We start from the raw sequence: 19,076 nt of genomic DNA, 5'->3' as shown, positions 1-19,076 counted from the left end.
ATTCGGCTCAGGTCACAGGAATTCATTGGACCACTATTACCACACTGTTCTATCACAGCTGTATTACAAAGTAGCCTTTGCTTAAGCCATATGATTTACCTGGGTCAGGTTGATTTTCTGAAGAGCAAATAATAATATTCTTGAATGTCAGACCCTCAGCTTTTAAGGGTTATACAGAGATTTGAAATGTTTGATGAACTAGAGACTACTGTTGACCTTTTGTAAAGGAAATTTGAGATTTATGGTACCACTTTGCAATGCACCAACGGGCTTTTTTTTTTTTTTTTTTTTGGTCTTTTTAGGGCCACACCTGTAGCATATGGAAGTTCTCAGGCTAGAGGTCGAATCAGAGCTGTAGCTACCAGCAGAGCCAGTGATCAAACCCATGTCTTCTTGGATGCTAGTCAGGTTCATTACCCCTGAGCCACAGTGGGAACTCTAACACCTGACCTTTTTTTAAAAATTTTTAAAAATTTATTTATTTTTAATTACTCAAATGAATTTATCACATCTATAGTTGTATAATGATCATACCAATCCAATTTAACAGGATTTCCGTCCCATAAACCAAGCACATCCCCCCACCCCCAAACTGTCTCCTCCAGAGACCGTAAGTTTTTCAATGTCTGTGAGTCAGCATACAACTGACTTTTAAAAAACAAAAAAGAATTACTGAATTGGGCTTGCCCTGCAAATGTTCCTAATCCTTAAGATCTTAGCCACGGTCAGTATTGTATGTAGTCAGTGATAATTCAGTCTAGTGATAGCAACTGTCGGGTCTTTCCTCCTCTCACCACTTCATGGCTATCTGAGAAAATGACTGTAGTGGCAAAATGAGGCGTATGCCTTGATTGTTAGATTAGGCCTCTTTGTTAGGAATGATGTATCTTTCAAGTGGTCATTTAAGGAATTCAGCCGTGCAGAAGAACCACTTAAAAGGACAGTGGGAGAGTGGGCAAGGACTCAGCAGCCTGGCCTTCAGGGTTTCTCCCCATGTACTCGCAGGATTATCCCTGTTATTCCTGAATAGCTCAGAAACTTCTTTTAAGTAGTAGTTTATCCTCATCTTAACTTGAATGGCTAAGGCCTCTCCTCTTTTCTTGCCTTGAAATAACATTCTCCCAATGGCTGTGGCGGAGGTCAGAGAAGAGACTTTCCACCCCTTTTTCTTCCGCCATTAGGATGAGATCCCCACTTACGGCCTATGGCTTGGGGGACCCTAGTGATCTGACACTGCTCCCCCAGGGCTGCCAACTCTGAGGTCTGCTTGGGAAGGCTCTGCCCTGGATTCTCAGACTTCTTTCTCCATTCCAGCTCCTACGATCGACGGCCTGCGCCACGTGGTGGTGCCTGAGAAGCTCTGCCCACAGTTTCTCCAGCTGGCCAGTGCCAACACTGCCCGGGGAGTAGAGACGTGTGGGATTCTCTGCGGAAAACTGGTAAAACAGCAAGTACTTGCCTGAGCTGAGGCTGTTTCTTCCCCCTTGGCCTCCTGTTACTCTCAGAGAAGACACCCAGGGTCTGCTGCTCTGTGCCGATCCCTCTGCCGAAGGAGCCGTGCACAGCATAATGTAGTGTCACCTTGAATTTAGGGACCCTGTGTTTGATTGATTTTCAGAATCCCTTGAATTGAACTGATTCTTTTAATGCTAGTGGTAAGAAATACCTACTTTTGAACTTGGTAGGAAGATCCCATATCTTAGTTTTTGAGCCCCTGCTTTATGATAGGACTCGGGAATATGGAGTCTGTAGCACATAGCGTGTGTGCACAAGAAGTAGCCAAGCACCTCAGGGAGATGGGAGATTTACACCAAAAGATAAAGAGCGTGCTGACTAGTAAGTACAATAAAAGCACTAGGTTATGAGGAAGGATCATTAAATGGAGGCGCTTTAATGGCCCATTATCAACTGCTGAGTAAATAAATGAATAAAGGGGAATAGACTTAAATTGAGCCTTAAAGGGTGAAAAGGGCTTGGAGAAGCAGTAGAAGGAAACTACCTTAGGCAATGAACAGAGGAAGAAGAATCCTATGACACCTGGAAGTCTCAAGAATCATGAGTAGACCTGTTTGGCTGTAGCAGGGGCTGTGGGCATCATGGCTTCGCAGAGGGCCCCAAGCAATGCATGTGGGCAGCCAGGGTTGTGAACCACTGACGTGAGGGGCTCCCCTCCTGAAGGAGGGTCACGCTGGCGGGGAAGGGCCTTCGCGTGTATGGATGTTTCACTTTCCATTGCTGTGACAGTGGGGTTCCTAAGTGCCAGGCCGTTGTGATGAGCTGTTTTCTCATTTGACAGATGAGGAATGAGTTCACCATTACCCACGTTCTCATCCCCAAGCAAAGTGCTGGGTCTGATTATTGCAACACTGAGAATGAAGAAGAGCTTTTCCTCATACAGGATCAGCAGGGTCTCATCACACTGGGCTGGATTCATGTAAGCAATTCCGAGCCCTCTGAGGGTTCGTCTTCTCGTCTCGCAAGATGTTGTCAGCACACTGCTTGGTTTTTTCTTGAAGCAAAGAGAATTGTATCCAGGTTATTTAGATGGTAGTTTTTCCCTCCATTGGCTGCAGACTTAGCTTCCCTAGCATACTTAACTGCTTGCACTCCAGTATTGATTTCTGGGAACTACTTAGGGCTTTTTAATTTGACGCACATTTTAATAGAAATAAACTTGTTTCCTTAAAGTCCCACTTTCCCTGTGAGCATGAAGCATGATAGGATGCCAGCCTAGAATATATGTGGACATTGACTGTATAGAGGCTATATTTTATTACTTCATACAAATGATGTTCCTGAAAGTTATATAGATCAAAATATTTTAAATGAGCCAAGGAAGTTAATTCAGATGTTTGCATTTGGTCTTTCTTAAAGCAGCAGATACCTTGATGTAAATCAGAAGGGCCACCAGTATAAGTGATTTTCAAGTATCTGTGTATCTTAATGGTCTTCTGGTAATATGAGGTAAAATAACATTCCATCTCTAAAGATCTTTTTTTTTTTTTTTTTTTTTTTCTTTTTAGGGCCACACCCACGGTATATGGAAGTTCCCAGGCTAGGGGTCAAATCGGAGCTGTAGCCACTGGCCTACACCACAGCCACAGCAACGCCAGATCTGAGCCACTTCTTCGACCTACACCACAGCTCATGGCAACGCCAGATCCTTAACCCACTGAGTGAGGCCAGGAATCGAACCTACATACTCATGGATCCTAGTTGGGTTTGTTAGCACTGAGCCACAGTGGGAACTCCAAGATTAATTCTTACTTTGTCTTTCCATCCCTTTTCTCATAGACCAAGCCATTTTACATGTTTTGTGACAAGGTTACATACAGACAAGTCAGCTCATTTCTGAATTTGGGAAGGTTGCACATACTTGTGTGTTAGAATTTGGGAAGTACTGACCTATGAGGCAGTCCCATGTGCTTCTGTCCTTTCATAAATATTTCCTTCTATTGTGTATCCCCCATTATAGTAGGTAGGGGATAGAGAACTTGTATCTCATCTACCAGGAATTACAAATTTGAATAAGATAGGATTTTAGTTTCATAAAGGAGATTGATATATAGACATGTCATAACTCTTTACATAAGGCAGAAGGTGCCAAGTTCCTCAAGAGGTGAAAACAGCATTGTGGAATTCACAGGAGGGGAGGACCACAGCTGGGGTGATTTACTAGAATTTTGACAAGATGCACCAAGAGAGAATTCCATATCGAGGGGACAACATTGGAGTAGGTAGGCTGTGTTCCTAGAGCACCAAGTGGTCCAGTTTGCTGGGGTTTGTGATTCTTATCAGGAGACAGTGGTGCATAAGCTTTCATATGATCTGTTAGGAGTGTGTTCCGGAGGGTTTGGGTGTGGGCAGGCAGGATTAAAAAGTTCTGCTTTTTAGTGAGTAGGTTGAGGCAGGGAAATCATTTAAGAGATTAGTGTGGTGATGATGAACTCTAATAATGATGAGAGCTAGGGTGATGGCATTGTGTTTGGGAAGGAGGAGATAAATGTAGGATTTCAGAGAATGTAGGGAATGAGTAAGAGAGGATGATGAGTAAAAGTGATGACTTAGAGATTTCAGCCTGACTCATGGAGGTGCAATGGATCAGTCATCTCATAAGCAGAGGTGGAGGCTCCAGCAGGAGAACTTACTTGGAAGTGGAGGAGGGGTGTGCAAATGGTGTCTTCCGTTCTGAGCATGTTGAATTTAAGGTTATTAGTAAGACATTACATCAGTGGAGGTAGTTATCTGGCAGTTGGAACTTGGGGGCAAGGCCAAGGTGGGCAAGAGAACCGGGAGACCTCTGCACAGAGCTGACCTTGGAAGCCTTGGAACTGGAGGAGAGCAGAGAGCAAGTGGAGAGTCACTGACAACCTGAAGGACAGGCCACCCAGGGGAGCACAGGGAGTAGTCAGCCGTGAAGCAAAGAGATGTCAGAGAAAGGAGAGGGTGGTGTTAAGGCACAGAAGCCAAAAGAAGAGGAATGTTTTAAGAGGAAGCTTCAGGATGTTAACTGTGTCACATGCTGTAGAGAGTCGAAGAGTGATGAAGCCTAGGATGAGCCTGTTGTCTTGATGAAGTCACTGATGACCGCACTTTAGTGGGTTTCAGGAAGTGCTGGGAGTAGATTATAAAGGTTTAAGAAGTGATGGGTATTGAGGTGGTGGTAGTGAAATGTATACACTAATTTTGAGAAGAGCTTAGCACTAGAGGAAAGGAAAGAGATGGAATGGTGCTTCAGGAATAGCCAGGTTGAGTGAAAGTTTGCTTGATTTATACAGTTTAATGCAAAAATATGTTCTGTTTTGATTTGGGTGGTTGTTTTTTTTTGGGGGGGGAAATCTTTATATTTGAAATAGAAGAAAGTCCACAAACTAAATGTATACTGTAACAAATCATTAAATAAGCACCTATGTACGCACATTACCTTGGTCAAGAAATAGCACATTTTGCCAGACCCACCCGCTGACCGCCACGCCCTCTGATAGAGGTAACCCCTCCCTTGACTCTTCTGGAAATCCTCTGCTTTCTTTATAGTTTTACCTCCTAAATGTATATCCCTAAACTCACTAGTTTCATTTTGCCTGCTTTTGAACTTTATATGAATAGGATCATGTAGTATGTCTTCTTCTGTACCTGGCTTCATTTGCGCAGTGTTTTTAAGGTTCATCTACATTCTTGTGTATAGCTCTCTGAACTTGCCCTGTGAGCCAGCGGAGTAGAGTGGAGCCTGTGGAGGAGATGCGGAAGGGCAGGAGAGGCAAGATAATGTGGAGGCAGGGAAGTGTTAAGTCAGAAGTACAAAGAGAGGTTCACCTTCCTGGGGAGGAGAAGATCCTCGCTCCTCTGCGTGAAAGATATGGAGAGAGTTTTAAAATTTACCTCTTGGAGTTCCCGTCGTGGCGCAGTGGTTAACGAATCCGACTAGGAACCATGAGGTTGCGGGTTCGGTCCCTTCCCTTGCTCAGTGGGTTGACGATCCGGCGTTGCCGTGAGCTGTGGTATAGGTTGCAGACGCGGCTCGGATCCCGTGTTGCTGTGGCTCTGGCGTAGGCCAGTGACTACAGCTCCGATTCGACCCCTAGCCTGGGAACCTCCATATGCCGCGGGAGCGGCCCAAAGAAATAGCAAAAAGACAAAAAAAAAAAAAAAATAAAAAAATAAAAATTTACCTCATTTTATTTTTTTAAAAATTCAATGAATTTTATTATGTCTGTAGTTGTACAACCACCTTCACAACCTCATTTTAGAACATTTCCATCTCAAATCCCCAGTCTTCCCCTCCCTCCCCACACAGAGAGGTTTTTGAGATTCTAATTAGAGGGGTTGAGGGAACTCATTTTTGATGATCTTGATTTCAGCAAGGTTGGGGTCTAGACCCACGGTCCAGCAGGGGGGAGACAAATGAGTTTCAGAGCTGGCGAAGATGGGGGAACCTTGGACCAATTACTTTTTAGATGTCCAGGAGAACTTAGCCACAAATGAGTATGAGAATTTTTAGTATCAGTGAGAGCCTAGCTGGGGCCAAATTTAGAGCCTAAATTGATAATATCTCAGCTTTTTCCCCCCATGATATTTCTGTATCATTCCTTCCTAATTTTGCATTAAAAGCAAACAAAAGCAGACCATACTGTTTGCTCAGATCTTAAAGTTGACAAGAGGAGAATGCAAGAAGTCAGTTCTTCCTTTTATACCTCGCCAGCTCTGAATCAGGTTCTCTGGTCATGTGCTCATCACCAGCTGCTGTGTAACCTCCAGATCAGGATTCCAGGCACCCCTTCACCTTTTCTCAGCCTTACCTTAGCTGGCATTGCCCTCCTGTGGCCTCTCTGCTTGCCTAGGCACCTAGGCCACCCTTAGCATTCACTCTCTTTACTCATTTCTGCTTCTTGGATGTTTTCTCTTCATAAAAATGCCTTCCTTTGTCTCCAGCATGGTGGCACAGTGGACATAACTATTTTTTTTAAGATGCTAGACTGTGAAGAGAAGGAGAGAGAAGGCACAGGGCTTAGAGGGGAGCAGAGGCTCAAACAAGACTTTTTGGTTTAGTTTGACCATTATTGACCCCTGTTATGTGTCTGTATGTTGTCTTTCTAGCTCCCCCAACTTTATTTTTTTCATTTTTAAAATTGTATTGAAGTATAGTTGATTTATGATGTTGTGTTAATATCTGCTGTGCAGCAAAGTGACTCAGTTATACATGTATATGCTTTTTTGTATTCTTTTCCATTATGGTTCATCACAGGGTATTGAATATGGTCCCCTGTGCTCTACAGTAGGACCCCGTGGTTTATCCACCCAATATACACTAGTTTGCCTTTGCTAATCCCAAACTCCCAATCCTTCCCTCCCCCACACTCCCTCCCCCTTGGCAACCACAGGTCTTTTCTCTGTATCTGTGAGTCTGTTCTTGTTTTGTAGATATGTTGATGTGTGTCACATTTTAGATTCCACATATACGTGATATCATATGGTATTTGTCTTTCTCTTTCTGACTTACTTTACGTAGTATTATAATCTCTAGGTCTTTCATGTTGCTGCAAATGGCATTATTTCATTCTTTTTAATGACTGAGTAGTATTCTATATATACCACATTTTCTTAATCCATTCGTTGAGTGATGGACATTTAGGTTGTTTCCATGTCTTGGCTATTGTGAATAGTTCTGCAGTGAACATATGGGTGCTGTATCTTTTTGAATTATGGTTTTGTCTGGGTGTATGCCCAAGAGTGCGCGATTGCTCGATTATATGGCAACTCTATTTTTAGCTTTTAAGGAACCTCCGTACTGTTAGACCGTTTTGCTTAGTGGCTGCACCAATTTACATTCCCACTAGTGGTGCAGAGGGTTCCCTTTTTCCACACCCTCTCCTGCATTTATTATTTGTAGACTTTTTGGTTTTTTTTTTTGTGGGGTTGGTTTTTTGGTTTTTGGTTTTGTTGTTTTTTGGCCGAACCTATGTGGAAGTTCCCGAGCCATGGATCGAGGCTGTGCTACAGCACTGACAAAGTTGGATGCTCAGTCACTAGGCCACCAGGGAGCTCCCAGGTATTATGATGGCCATTCTGACCAGTGTGAGGTGGTACCTCAGTGTAGTTTTGATTTGCATTTCTTTAATAATTAGTGTCGATGAGCATCTTTTCATGTGCCTGTTGGCCGTCTCTATATCTTCTTTGGAGAAATGTCTATTTAGGTCTTCTGCCCATTTTTTGAGCTGGTTTTTTTTTGTTTGTTACTGAATTGTGTGAGCTGTTTGTATATTTTGAAATTAAGCTCTTATCGGTCTTATCATTTGTTCTCCCATTCCATAGGTTGTCTTCTTTGTTTGTTTATGGTTTCCTTTACTGTACAAAAGCTTGTAAGTTTGATTAGGTCCCATTTGTTTATTTTTACTTTTATTTATTTTCTGTTGCCCTGGGAGACTGATCTATGGGTATGGTTTTGTCAGAGAGCATTTTGCCTGTGTTCTTCTCTTCTAGGAGTTTTATGGTATCTTGTCCTATATTTAAGTCTTTAAGCCATTTTGAGTTTATTTTTGTGTATGGCATGAGGGAGCGTTCTAACTTCATTGATTTACATGAGACTGTCCAGCTTTCCCAGTAACACTTGCTGAAGAGACTGTCTTTTCCCCATTGCATATTCTTTTTTTTTTTTTTTTAATATTTTCTTTTGTCTTTTTTTAGGGCCGCACCCATGGCATATGGAGGTTCCCAGGCTGGGGATCTAATCGGAGCTGTTGCAGCTGGCCTACACCACAGCCGCAGCAACACTAGATCCAAACCATGTCTGTGACCTACACCACAGCTCACAGCAATGCCAGATCCCACTGAGCGAGGCCAGGGATCGAACCCACAACCTCATGGTTCCTAGTCAGATTTGTTTCCACTGCGCCACGATGGGAGTTCCTCGCCATTGTATAGTCTTGTCTCCTTTGTCAAAGGTTAATCTCTGGGTTCATCTCTGGAATCTCTGTTCTGTTCCATTGATCAGTGTGTGTCTGTTTTTGTGCCAGTACCACACTGTGTGTCTGTTTCTTTGCCAGTACCCCACTGTTTGATTACTGTAGCTTCATAGTATTGTCTGAAGTCTGAGAGAGTTTTGCTTCCCGCATTGTTCTTTTTCCTCAGGATTGCTTTGGCAATTCTGGGCCTGTTAACGATTCCATATAATTTTATGATTATTTGTTCTAGTTCTGTAAAAAAATGTCATGAGTAATTTGATACAGATTGCATTTAATCTGTAGATTGCTTTGCTAACTAACCCAACTTTAGATTCGAGGCCTTCACTGGCTTGTGTAGACCTCATTTGTTACCAGTTAAAATTTCAGGCTCTAACCATGGAATGAAAGGTGTTGGCCCAGGCTTTTGTCCCTAACAGTCTATAGCATCATATTCTCATAGGTAGAAGCTCTTTTTCCCTTGTGGTCACCAAAGTTCTTTCCTGCCCCATGCAGACCTGTATGTGTGGACTTGCTGTCCGCACTCAGCTAACATGTTCCTGTATTGCAGGCCTCTTCCACAGTGAGCTGGTCTCAGCATTCTATGGAGTGGTGCTTCTCAGATGAGGCTGCATATAAAAATCGTATAATGAGCTTTAAAGAAAAAAATGTCCAGAGTTCCCGCTGTGGTGCAGCAAGTTAAAGGATCTGACATTGTCTCTGAGGCAGCTTGGGTCACTGGTGATCTCTGGCCCAACACAGTAGGTTAAAGGATCCAGCATTGCTCCAGCTGTGATGTAGGTTGCAGCTGTTGTGTAGGTTGTAGTTTGGCTTGGATTCAGTCCTGGGAACTTTGAAATGCTGTGGGTGTGGCCAGAAAAAAAAATTGTCTTTCTCAGGATGGATATTTCTGGGGTGGGGTGCAGGAGCCTGTGCTTTTGACAAGTTCCACAGGAGCTTCATCATTTTTACACAATAGGGTTGAAAAACACTGGTCAAGTACATATAATAATTTTATGTGGTTTTCTGTCAGTGAAGATTGGTAGTCTTTTTGAGTCATGTTGGGTCTTTTTCTTTTTTTTTTAATGGCCAGACCTGTGGCATATGGAACACTGGCCAGGGACTGAATCCGAGCCACGACTGCAACCTATACCCTACACCACAGCTGTGGCAGCACCAGATCCTTTAACCCACTGTGCCGAGCCAGGGATTGAATCCACATCTCTGCAGCAACCCCAGAGTCAGATTCTTAACCCACTGTGCCACAGCAGGAAGTCCACATTGGGTCTTTTTCTGTCCTTGTCATCTAAAATCACATCCCCTCTGAGACGAGCGCAAGTCATTGTACAGTGGTTCATTTGTGTACCAAGAATGTGCCCAATAAAACATTAAATAATTGAAAGCAAATGAAATAAATGGAATGCAATTTAGGTGATGCTTTAATTGACAACTCTCAAATTTCAATATCTTGATCCTTTTCCCAAATAAGGCAGGGTCCTTTGTGTGATTTAACCCCAGTCACTCTCTCCCTCTCATATCCTTGGATGATATGCCTTAACCACAGGACACCTTTTGCCACTTTTGTCTATAAAGCCCCAGACTCATGCTGGACTTTTAACACCTCTGTTAGGACGAAGACTCATTCATCTAACTGTGGTTTGTTAAGTCCATGTTGAAGTATTAGGCAGCATGTGCCATATTCTTGCAGTATGGGTGACTCTGTCATGCAGAGAGAGCTTGTGAGAAGCCAGATAAGTCTCGATGGGCAATTAGAGGTTATGGGAGTGAAGAGAGTATGTGAAGGAAGGAAATTCATTACTTATTCTGAACTTCAGGTGTATTCCTCATGGCTGCTCGTGGCTTTGCACTTAAAGAGATTGCTGCAAGTTATTGAGAATTATTTGGCTTTAGCTTCCTTCATGGCCCAGGCTTGGCTGTGTATTCTCACTGAAGGGGTCCCTGGCTCTTTTTCTCTGCTCAGACTCATCCCACACAGACCGCCTTCCTCTCCAGCGTTGACCTGCACACTCACTGCTCCTACCAGATGATGTTGCCAGAGTCTATAGCCATTGTTTGTTCCCCCAAGTTCCAGGAGTAAGTACAAAGCTTGTGGTTCAGGGTTTTAGTGGTGGGGGGGGAAGCCATTCTAAGACCTTGTTCTCTGTAAAATATATAGATTATGGTATTGATTGGCTTTTCCAAAAGGTTTTTTTTTTAAAAGCCCTATATCCTCATAAACATACTCTGCTTGTTTAAAAAAAAGTATCCAAGCAATGACTGAAGTGCTTTTCTAAGAAAAGGACTTTTGAAATTTGAAGTGTTGGACTTGAAGCAGTAGGAATTTCAAGAGATTGAGGTCAGATTAGCGAATTTCAAAATCCAACAGATTATCTCCGAAAGTTAACTTCCTTTCACTCTAAATCCTGTTATTTACTATGAAATCTCCCGCAAAACTAGTGTGGTGGCTGTGATGAGTCATTTTCTACCTCTGATTCATTCACCAGAGAAGAGACCTATGAGCTGGCATATTTTTGAAGCTGTCTCAAAATGAGCTCTGCTCTGTGTGTGTGTGTGTGTGTGTGTGTGTGTGTGTGCATGTGTGTGTATGTCTGTGTGTGTGTGTGTGTGTGTGTGCGATTGAGGGGACATCTTTGCCTGATTCTGGACCTGCTTTTTTTTGTTTCAGAACTGGATTCTTTAGACTAACTGACCATGGACTAGAGGAGATTTCTTCCTGTCGCCAGAAAGGATTTCATCCACACAGCAAGGATCCACCTCTCTTCTGTGTATGTATCCATGTAGGAAAAAATCAGAGCTGTGCTTTAAGCAGGCAGGACATCAGAGCTGATGAGGCATATATATATATATATATATATATATATATATATATATTTTTTTTTTTTTTTTTTCTTTCTGTTTAGGGCTGCACCCACGGCATCTAGAATTTCCTAGGCTAGGGGTTAAATAAGAGCTACAGTTACTAGCCAGTGAGACAGCCTCAGCAACATGGGATCTGAGCCAAGTCTGTGACCTACACCACAGCTCATGGCAACTCGGGATCCCTAACCCACTGAGTGAGGCCAAGGATCAAACCTACATCCTTATGGATACTAGTCAGATCTGCAACCCACTGAGCCACAACGGGAACTCCTGATAAGGCATATTGTACTTTCTAAACCACATAGAAGATCAGCTTTGTCATAATAAAGATATGTATGGGAAGTGTGTGGGATAAAAAGGGATTTGAGTCTTAGTTCTGTTACTTAAGGACTCTGTGTCTCTGATCAAGTTACTTAACCTTCCCGGGTCTCAGCTTTCTCATCTGTAAATGGAGAGGTAATAATAATAATCATACCTTCTGATGGGATTATTGACAGCATTAAATGAAGTAATGTACAGAAAGTACCAAGTGCAGTAACTTGCTTATTAAAGGTTAGTATTTTTTTCTTCATCAACCTCAGTTCCTAAGCCCGCACTTTAACAAGAGATTTGAATTCAAAGGGAAAAAGGCATTTAAGATAGGTAAGGTATATTTGATTCTGAAATTTCATTTAGATAATAGGGCTTTTTAAGACCTTCTTTCTTAGGAAGTTTGTTTTCCCCAAAATGGTATTCTGTGAGTAAAAAGTTTCAGTTTCTGATGAGATAAGTATGTTTCAATTTTCCCCTCAAATCTAATGTAGTAGTACTGTTTCACTCCATGCTGGCCATGGAGTATTATTATTTTCTTTTGTGTCCAGTGAAAAGTGGCCAATATGGAAAAGAGACTCAGAACTTAGTCACAAAAAAGAAACTGGAGGTGAAGTTCCCATTGTGGCTTAGTGGGTTAAGAACCCAACTAGTATCTATGAGAATGTGGGTTCGATCCCTGGCCTCCCTCAGTGGGTTAAGGGTCTGGCATTGCCACAAGCTGTGGTGTAGGCCACAGATGCAGATCAGATCTGGCGTTGCTGTGGCTGTGGTGTCAGCCAGCTGCTGCAGCTCTGATTCAACCCCTATCCTGGGAACTTCTGTATGTAGCAGGCATGGCCGTAAAAAAAAAAAAAAAAAAAAAAATACTGGGCTGTCTAGAGGGATCGCCAGGGAGGATGTGACAACTGACTGTAAGCATTGGAAGAACTGTCGAATAAAAAATATCAGGGGTCGGAGTTCACGTCCTGGCTCGGTGGTTAACAAACCCAACTAGTATCCATGAGGACACAGGTTCGATCCCTGGCCTCTCAGTGGGTTAAGGATCCGGTGTTGCCATGAGCTGTGGTGTAGGTCGCAGACAAGGCCCGGATCTGGCTTTGCTGTGGCTGTGTTGTAGGCCAGCTACTACAGCTCCAATTCGACCCCATAGCCTGGGAATTTCCATATGTTGCAGGTGCTGCCCTAAAAGGACAAAAAAAAAAAAAAAAAATCAGGGTTATTTCTTATCACTCCCATAACTGAAACTTAGACCCTGTGGAATGACAGCTTTCAGCTGGGTATGAGAAAGAACTTTCAGACATATCCGCTCATAAATAGGTTAGTCTGCCTTAGAATGTAATAAATGTCTAGATACCAGAATGTTGAAAAAGAGGCTGCACAATCCCCTCAAAATGCCTAGGCTTCAGTTAGAATGACTTCTTGTGCATGCATGCCAAGTGGGAACATTCCCGTGTGAGGGTGGGTATATTTTATTATCTGGTTGACATAACGACCCCAAAAACTGCAGTGAATTTTAAATGTGTGTGCGTATATACTCTTTTTTTTTTGCTGTGAAGGACATCTTTAACTTGTAAAATTTATAAATAAAATAACATAGTTACTTATGTATATACTTTTTAATTTATGTGTGTAGTTTTTGGCCACACCCACAGCATGTGGAAGTTCCCAGGCCAGGGATCCAATCTGAGTTGCAACAAATGTATTTTTTATGAATGACTCTAGAACATACATACATTTGAAAAATAAATGAAGACATGTGGGCCCACATTAATTCAGGCTACAGGTCTGGATTGGTGAAAGGAATACTCCCTGGAGCCCTTAGCGTAAATGCGAGGTAAGTAGCAGTCTGGCTGCCAGCCTGGGAACCACTAGCCAGGGCGAGCATTTTTTTTTTTTAATTAATTAATTATTATTTTTTTTTTTTTTGGTCTTTTTGCCATTTCTTGGGCCACCCCCGCGGCTAGGGGTCCAATCGGAGCTGTAGCCGCCGGCCTACACCAGAGCCACAGCAACTCGGGATCCAAGCTGAGTCTGCAACCTACACCACAGCTCACAGCAATGCTGGATCGTCGACCCACTGAGCAAGGCCAGGGATCGAACCTGCAACCTCATGGTTCCTAGTCTGATTCGTTAATCACTGTGCCACAACGGGAACTCCCAGAGTGAACATTTTAAGTAAGGAATTTTAAAAGATGACTTCCCAGAATTTTCCAGAACTTTCCCTTTCTCTTTTTTCTCCTATTGCAGAGCTGCAGCCATGTGACTGTTGTGGACAGAGCAGTGACCATCATAGACCTTCGATGAGAGTTTGACTCAGACACCTCCCAAGAACTATAAAACCATATCAGTGTACTGTAGCCCCTTAATTTAGGCTTTCCAGAAAGCTCTGGAAGCTTTTTTAAACAGGATAGAAAGTGAGTATCACCGGGGGGAGAACTGATTTTCTATTTCTGGTTTGAAAAGAATGTTTTTTAGGCACATCTGGGAAATAGCATGATCATGCTAAAACAACTTTTCAGTCTGCCTGTAACTAAAAAACTAAGGTGAAAAAATGATGGAATGAACACTCATATACCCTTTGTTCTAAATTCACCAATTGTTAACGTTTTTTTCCCTCTCAGATATCCTTCTGATTTCTCTGCCAACTTGTTTATTGTTTACCTTTGGACTAATTAAGGGCATCTATGCAGACATTTGGAAGCCATTTAAAAAATCTTTGGGTTTTTCTGTGGTTTACGGCAATATTAATGAAGCTTATTATAAGGCTGAGGGAGAGTTCACTATGTCTGACCAGATGGCGAGGCTCGAAAACCCTGAAGAATGATTTTGTCAGGAATTACTGTTATTTAACAGATATTTCAGGATATTTTTTCTTCTACAATAAAGTAACAATTAACTTATATATATTTGTTGTGCTCTAGAATGATCTGTTGGATCGAGCATTGTATAAACAGGTAAACTAAAAGGTCTGGTTATTAGGGGAAAATGGAATTTGAAATCAACAGACATCGAAGGTATGTCCCAGTTCACTTTTTTTGGGAGAGGGGGCTTTTAGGGCCACACCCTCACCAAATGGAAGATTCCATGCTAGGGTCAAATCAGAGATGTAGCCACCGGCCTATGCCACAGCCATAGGAATATGAGATCCGTAACCAACTGAGCAAGGCCAGGGATCGAACATGCATCCTCATGGATACTAGTCAGATTCGTTTCCTCTGAGCCACGACGGGATCTCCTGTCCCAATTCACTTTTAATTGTTCCGTCTTCTCCCTCTGCCTGTTGCCATCCTCCAGGGGTGTGACATCACCTCTGTTCTTTTGGTGCTGTCTCAAGTGGGTCATCCCATTCACTTCCTCCTTGTGCCCTAAAAGCTTTCAATAGAGGATAATAAGGCCTTTGTTTGGAGTACCAGGTTACACTCCAAATAAATGATTATATTCCCATGCCACCCCACCCTACTAGTTTTATTTGTGTTGGCTATTCTTTTCTAACGTAGGCAACATCTAGGAAGATGTTTGAAGCTGCAATTGATTCTGTATTTTTCCTGCGAGCTGAGCCTAGAAATGAAATAGTGGTATTTTTGTGACCCCTCAGGTCAGGGAGGAGAATGATTTTTTTTTTTCCTATCAAAATTCAGTGGAAGGAAAAAAAAATCTGCAAATGTATAAAGTTTTGCCTCATTTAAGAATTTTGTGTCCTAGGAGTTCTCCTGTGGCGCAGCAGGTTAAGGATCCAGTGTTGTCACCACAGCAGCTTGGGTTGCTGCCGTGGCACAGGTTCTGTCCCTGGTCTGGGAACTTCACATGCCATGGGCATGGCAAAAAAAAAAAAAAAAAAAAAAAAAAAAAAGAAGAAGAAGAAGAAGAAAAAGAAATAAAATGTTGTGTCCAGAATATATTAGGTCTTTATTACTTAGGTTAGAGGCTCTCAAACTATTCCCCTGAAAGAACCAAGTCTCTATATTCCCCTTCTTATAGGTTCTTGACTCTGAAGATACTGGAAATTCTTCTGCAGCTTTGGAGTAGGTGGGGATGTGGGGCTAGGTGGGTCTGGGCAAGGGGAGGAGTACCTCTGAAGTCACTGCCCTCTTTTCCCTGCTGTGGCCTCAGAGGCAGCCTGGACTCCTCCACCCAGCCCCTGACAGTCCTCTACTTGCCTGGCCCCACACTTTCCAGGAAGTGCACCCCTTCTTCCCACTCTCAAGACGACCGCTTAGTTTAGGACCTTATTACCCCTTACTTGAACTGTTGCAATAGGCTTCTATCTGCCCTCTTTGTTTTTCATGTTTCTTGACTCCAGTCTCTTCTGCCTAGTACAGGTAGAAGCTTCTCACCTTACAACCATCCTCATTTTTCCTCTCTTGCTCAAAAACATACAGTAGCTTTCAATTGCTCTTAAAATCTAAATTTAGCCTTTGTTGTGAACTTTCTAAATATGGCCACATAAAGCTCTCATCCCTGGCTGCACATTCAAATACCTCTAGAACTTCTCGAAGAATGCTGATACCCATGCCCCACCCCACCCCCAATGAAATCCAGCTCTCTGGAGTGGGACCCAGACATGGTTTTGGTTTGGGTTTTGTCTTTAAAGCTGCTAGGGTTCTCAAGTGCAGCCAGGGTTGAAAACCACCATTCCTAAGAATTGCAAGCTCTCTTATCAATCTTTGCACATCATAGACATTCAAGGAATGTTTGTTGAACCAAAGGGTACTGTATCATAGGCTGCAACCACATTGATCATTTGCTGTTTAGAAAATGGCCACATTTTCTTGCCTCTGCTCCTGTACACGAGAAATCTCAGTGCCTAAACAGGTGCAGGAAATCAGCCTGCAGATGCTCTCTTGAGGCTTGGTACAGTCTAGCTGTGGCAGAGACACTTTGAACAGGCCAGCTTTAGTGCCTCACTTCACCCTTCCTCTGTGGAAGGACGTGGGTTTGATCCCTGGCCTTGCTCAGTAGGTTAAGGATCTGGCGTTGCCATGAGCTGTGGTGTAGGTCAAAGACACGTCTCGGATACCGAGTTGCTGTGGCTGTGGCTGTGGCGTTGGCTTCAGCTCTGATTCAACCCCTGGCCTGGGAACCTTCATATGCTGAGGGTGTAGCCCTAAAAAAGACAAAAGACAAAAAAAAAAAAAAAAAAAAAAAGTGAATGTCATGGGGATGTAATGTACAGCATGGTGACTAGTTAATTATACTCTATTGTGTATTTGAAAGTGTCTAGGAAAGTGAATTTAAGTTTTCATCAAAAAAAAAAAATCTTAATGCCTATCCCCTTGACTGCTGATCACTTCTTCTGGGTTTCAGTTACCCCCGTTGAAGAAATTTTTCACGTGGGGGTTGAATGGAGACTGCTAGGAGCAAAGCTTTAGTGACATGAGAGCCCAGTGAATCCTGTGACTTTGGTCTGTTTCAGATGGACTTTGAGAACAGTTTTAGAACCAGACCAGATGTTGTTTCCTAGAAAACAGTCTGTCATTTGGTATTGTGTCTCCTAACCTCTCCCTGCTGTGTCTCAGTGTGTTAACCCTATCTGGGTTTGGAGACCAGTTTGTCCAAGGATATTTTAAGCCTGCAAGCCCACAGTAGAACTTGAGAGGCAAGGCTCATTTGTTTTTGTGAGGAGCTTTGCTGCGGGCACTGAGAAGGCCTCCTTGGATCAGGACCATCGGAACATTATCCTCTGGAGAGGAAGTGCCAGATGGAACATTTAAGACTTTGCTTCTTAGACACAGCTGTTCATTCACCAGCAAGTCACTTAACTTCCCAAACTGCTTTAAAATCTATAAAGTGGGATCTGTCTAATATGCCTACTTCAAATGAGGACAGAATCAAGTCCATATGCAACTATGTGAGTTGTGAAGATGCTATAAAGGTTGAAGATACTTAATCATTGTACAACTATAAATGTAATAAAATTCATTGAGTAATAAAAAAAGAAAGAAAAAAAAGATTAAAGGTATTTGTTATTTGTATCTCTGGAAACGTTAGAGTTGAGGTGCCATCGCTTCCACCTACTGGACCTCTAGCCCATCCACTTCCAGCCAGAGGACTCTTCATAACTTATTCACATTCTTTATCACTAACTGGGCCTCAGCTCCAAATATTTTTTGGGGGTCTGCCCCGATATTCTGAGCTGGAAAACTGAGAACCTCAAGAACTAGTAGAAACATTCCAGAAGATTAAGATGGCGGAATAGAAGGACTGGAGCTCAACTGCTCTTTTAAAAACAACGAAATTACAACCAAATGCTGAGCAACCTTCAACCAAGTGGACTGGAAACTTTCAAAAAGATATCCTACTCCCGAAGACAAAGAGGATGCCACATCAAGAGAAGGGGCGATTATGTGATATAAGCAACCCCATACCTCCCGGGTGGGAAAGCCCACAGACTGGAAAGTAACTGTATCGCAAGAGACTCATGCACAGGAGTGAGAGTTCTGAGCCCCACGTCAAATACCCACGCCTGGGATCTGGCACTGGGGGAAAGAGCCCCCAGAGCATCTGGCTTTGGAGGCCAGTGGGGCTCATACACAGGAGCTCCACAGGAATGGGGGAAATGTAGACCCTGCTCTTGAAAGGTGCACACAGACTTTCACATGCACTGGGTCCCAGGGCAAAGCAAAGGCTTCATAGGAATCTGGGTTGGACTTGACTGCAGTTCTTGGTGGATCTCCTGGGAAAACAGGTGAATGGCTTGTTGTGGGGGAAGGGCATTGGAGGCAAAGCTCTTGGAAAGTGTGTGTTTCTCTGGAGGTGGCCATTTTGGGAGAATCTGGCCCCATCCATCAGTAAACAGGCTGCCCAAAGAACCCCCTGGTACACAGCCACCTCTAACCTCACCCAGAGACAAAGCCCCACTCACCAGAGGGATAGGAATCAGCCCCACCTACCAGTGGGCCGGCACCAGCCCCTCCCATCAGGAAGCCTACAGCAAGCCCCTGTACCAATTTCAGCCACAAGAGGGCCAGACACCAGAAGTAAGAGGCTATAACTCTATTTTTTCCAAAAAGGTCACCACACCAAAAACCTATAAAAATGAAAAGGCAGAGAACTATAACTCAGATAAGGGAGAAAGAACCCCAGAAAAACAGCTAAGTGATCGGGAAATTCTCAGCCTCCAGGAAAAAGACTTTAGATTGTTGATGCTGAAGATGATGCAAGACATTGGAAATAAACTGGAGGCAAAGATGGATAATTTACAGGAAACCCTGAGCAAAGAAATACAAAACTCAAGCAAGAAGAGATGCAAAATACAATAACTGAAATGAAAAATTCATTAGAAGCAGGCAACAGCAGAATACAGGAGGCAGAAGAATGAATCAGTGAGGTGGAGGACAGATTAGTAGAAATTACGAATGAGGAACAGAAATGAGAAAAAAGATTGAAAAGAAATGAAGAGAGTCTCAGAGAACTCTGGGACAACGTTAAACACCCCAACATCCGTAGTAT

The 19,076-nt window shown here is 43.0% G+C and overlaps 1 protein-coding gene across 2 annotated transcripts in view; it reads left to right on the top strand.

The window, feature by feature from the left end:
• The window catches only part of STAMBP (STAM binding protein), a 32,245-nt gene extending 15,362 nt beyond the window's left edge, over window positions 1-16,883 (top strand). For both annotated transcript variants that reach the window (XM_003125008.4, XM_005662463.3), the window contains exons 6-10: window positions 1,315-1,439; window positions 2,297-2,434; window positions 10,417-10,529; window positions 11,122-11,221; window positions 13,875-16,883. In XM_003125008.4, the coding sequence (XP_003125056.1) occupies window positions 1,315-1,439; window positions 2,297-2,434; window positions 10,417-10,529; window positions 11,122-11,221; window positions 13,875-13,931 (533 nt within the window). In that variant the 3' untranslated portion in view covers window positions 13,932-16,883. The remainder of the gene's footprint in view (window positions 1-1,314; window positions 1,440-2,296; window positions 2,435-10,416; window positions 10,530-11,121; window positions 11,222-13,874) is intronic.

Source organism: Sus scrofa, chromosome 3 (genome assembly GCF_000003025.6).
Source record: "Sus scrofa isolate TJ Tabasco breed Duroc chromosome 3, Sscrofa11.1, whole genome shotgun sequence".
Lineage (NCBI taxonomy): Eukaryota > Metazoa > Chordata > Mammalia > Artiodactyla > Suidae > Sus > Sus scrofa.
This window is presented reverse-complemented; position numbering and strand designations above follow the sequence as displayed.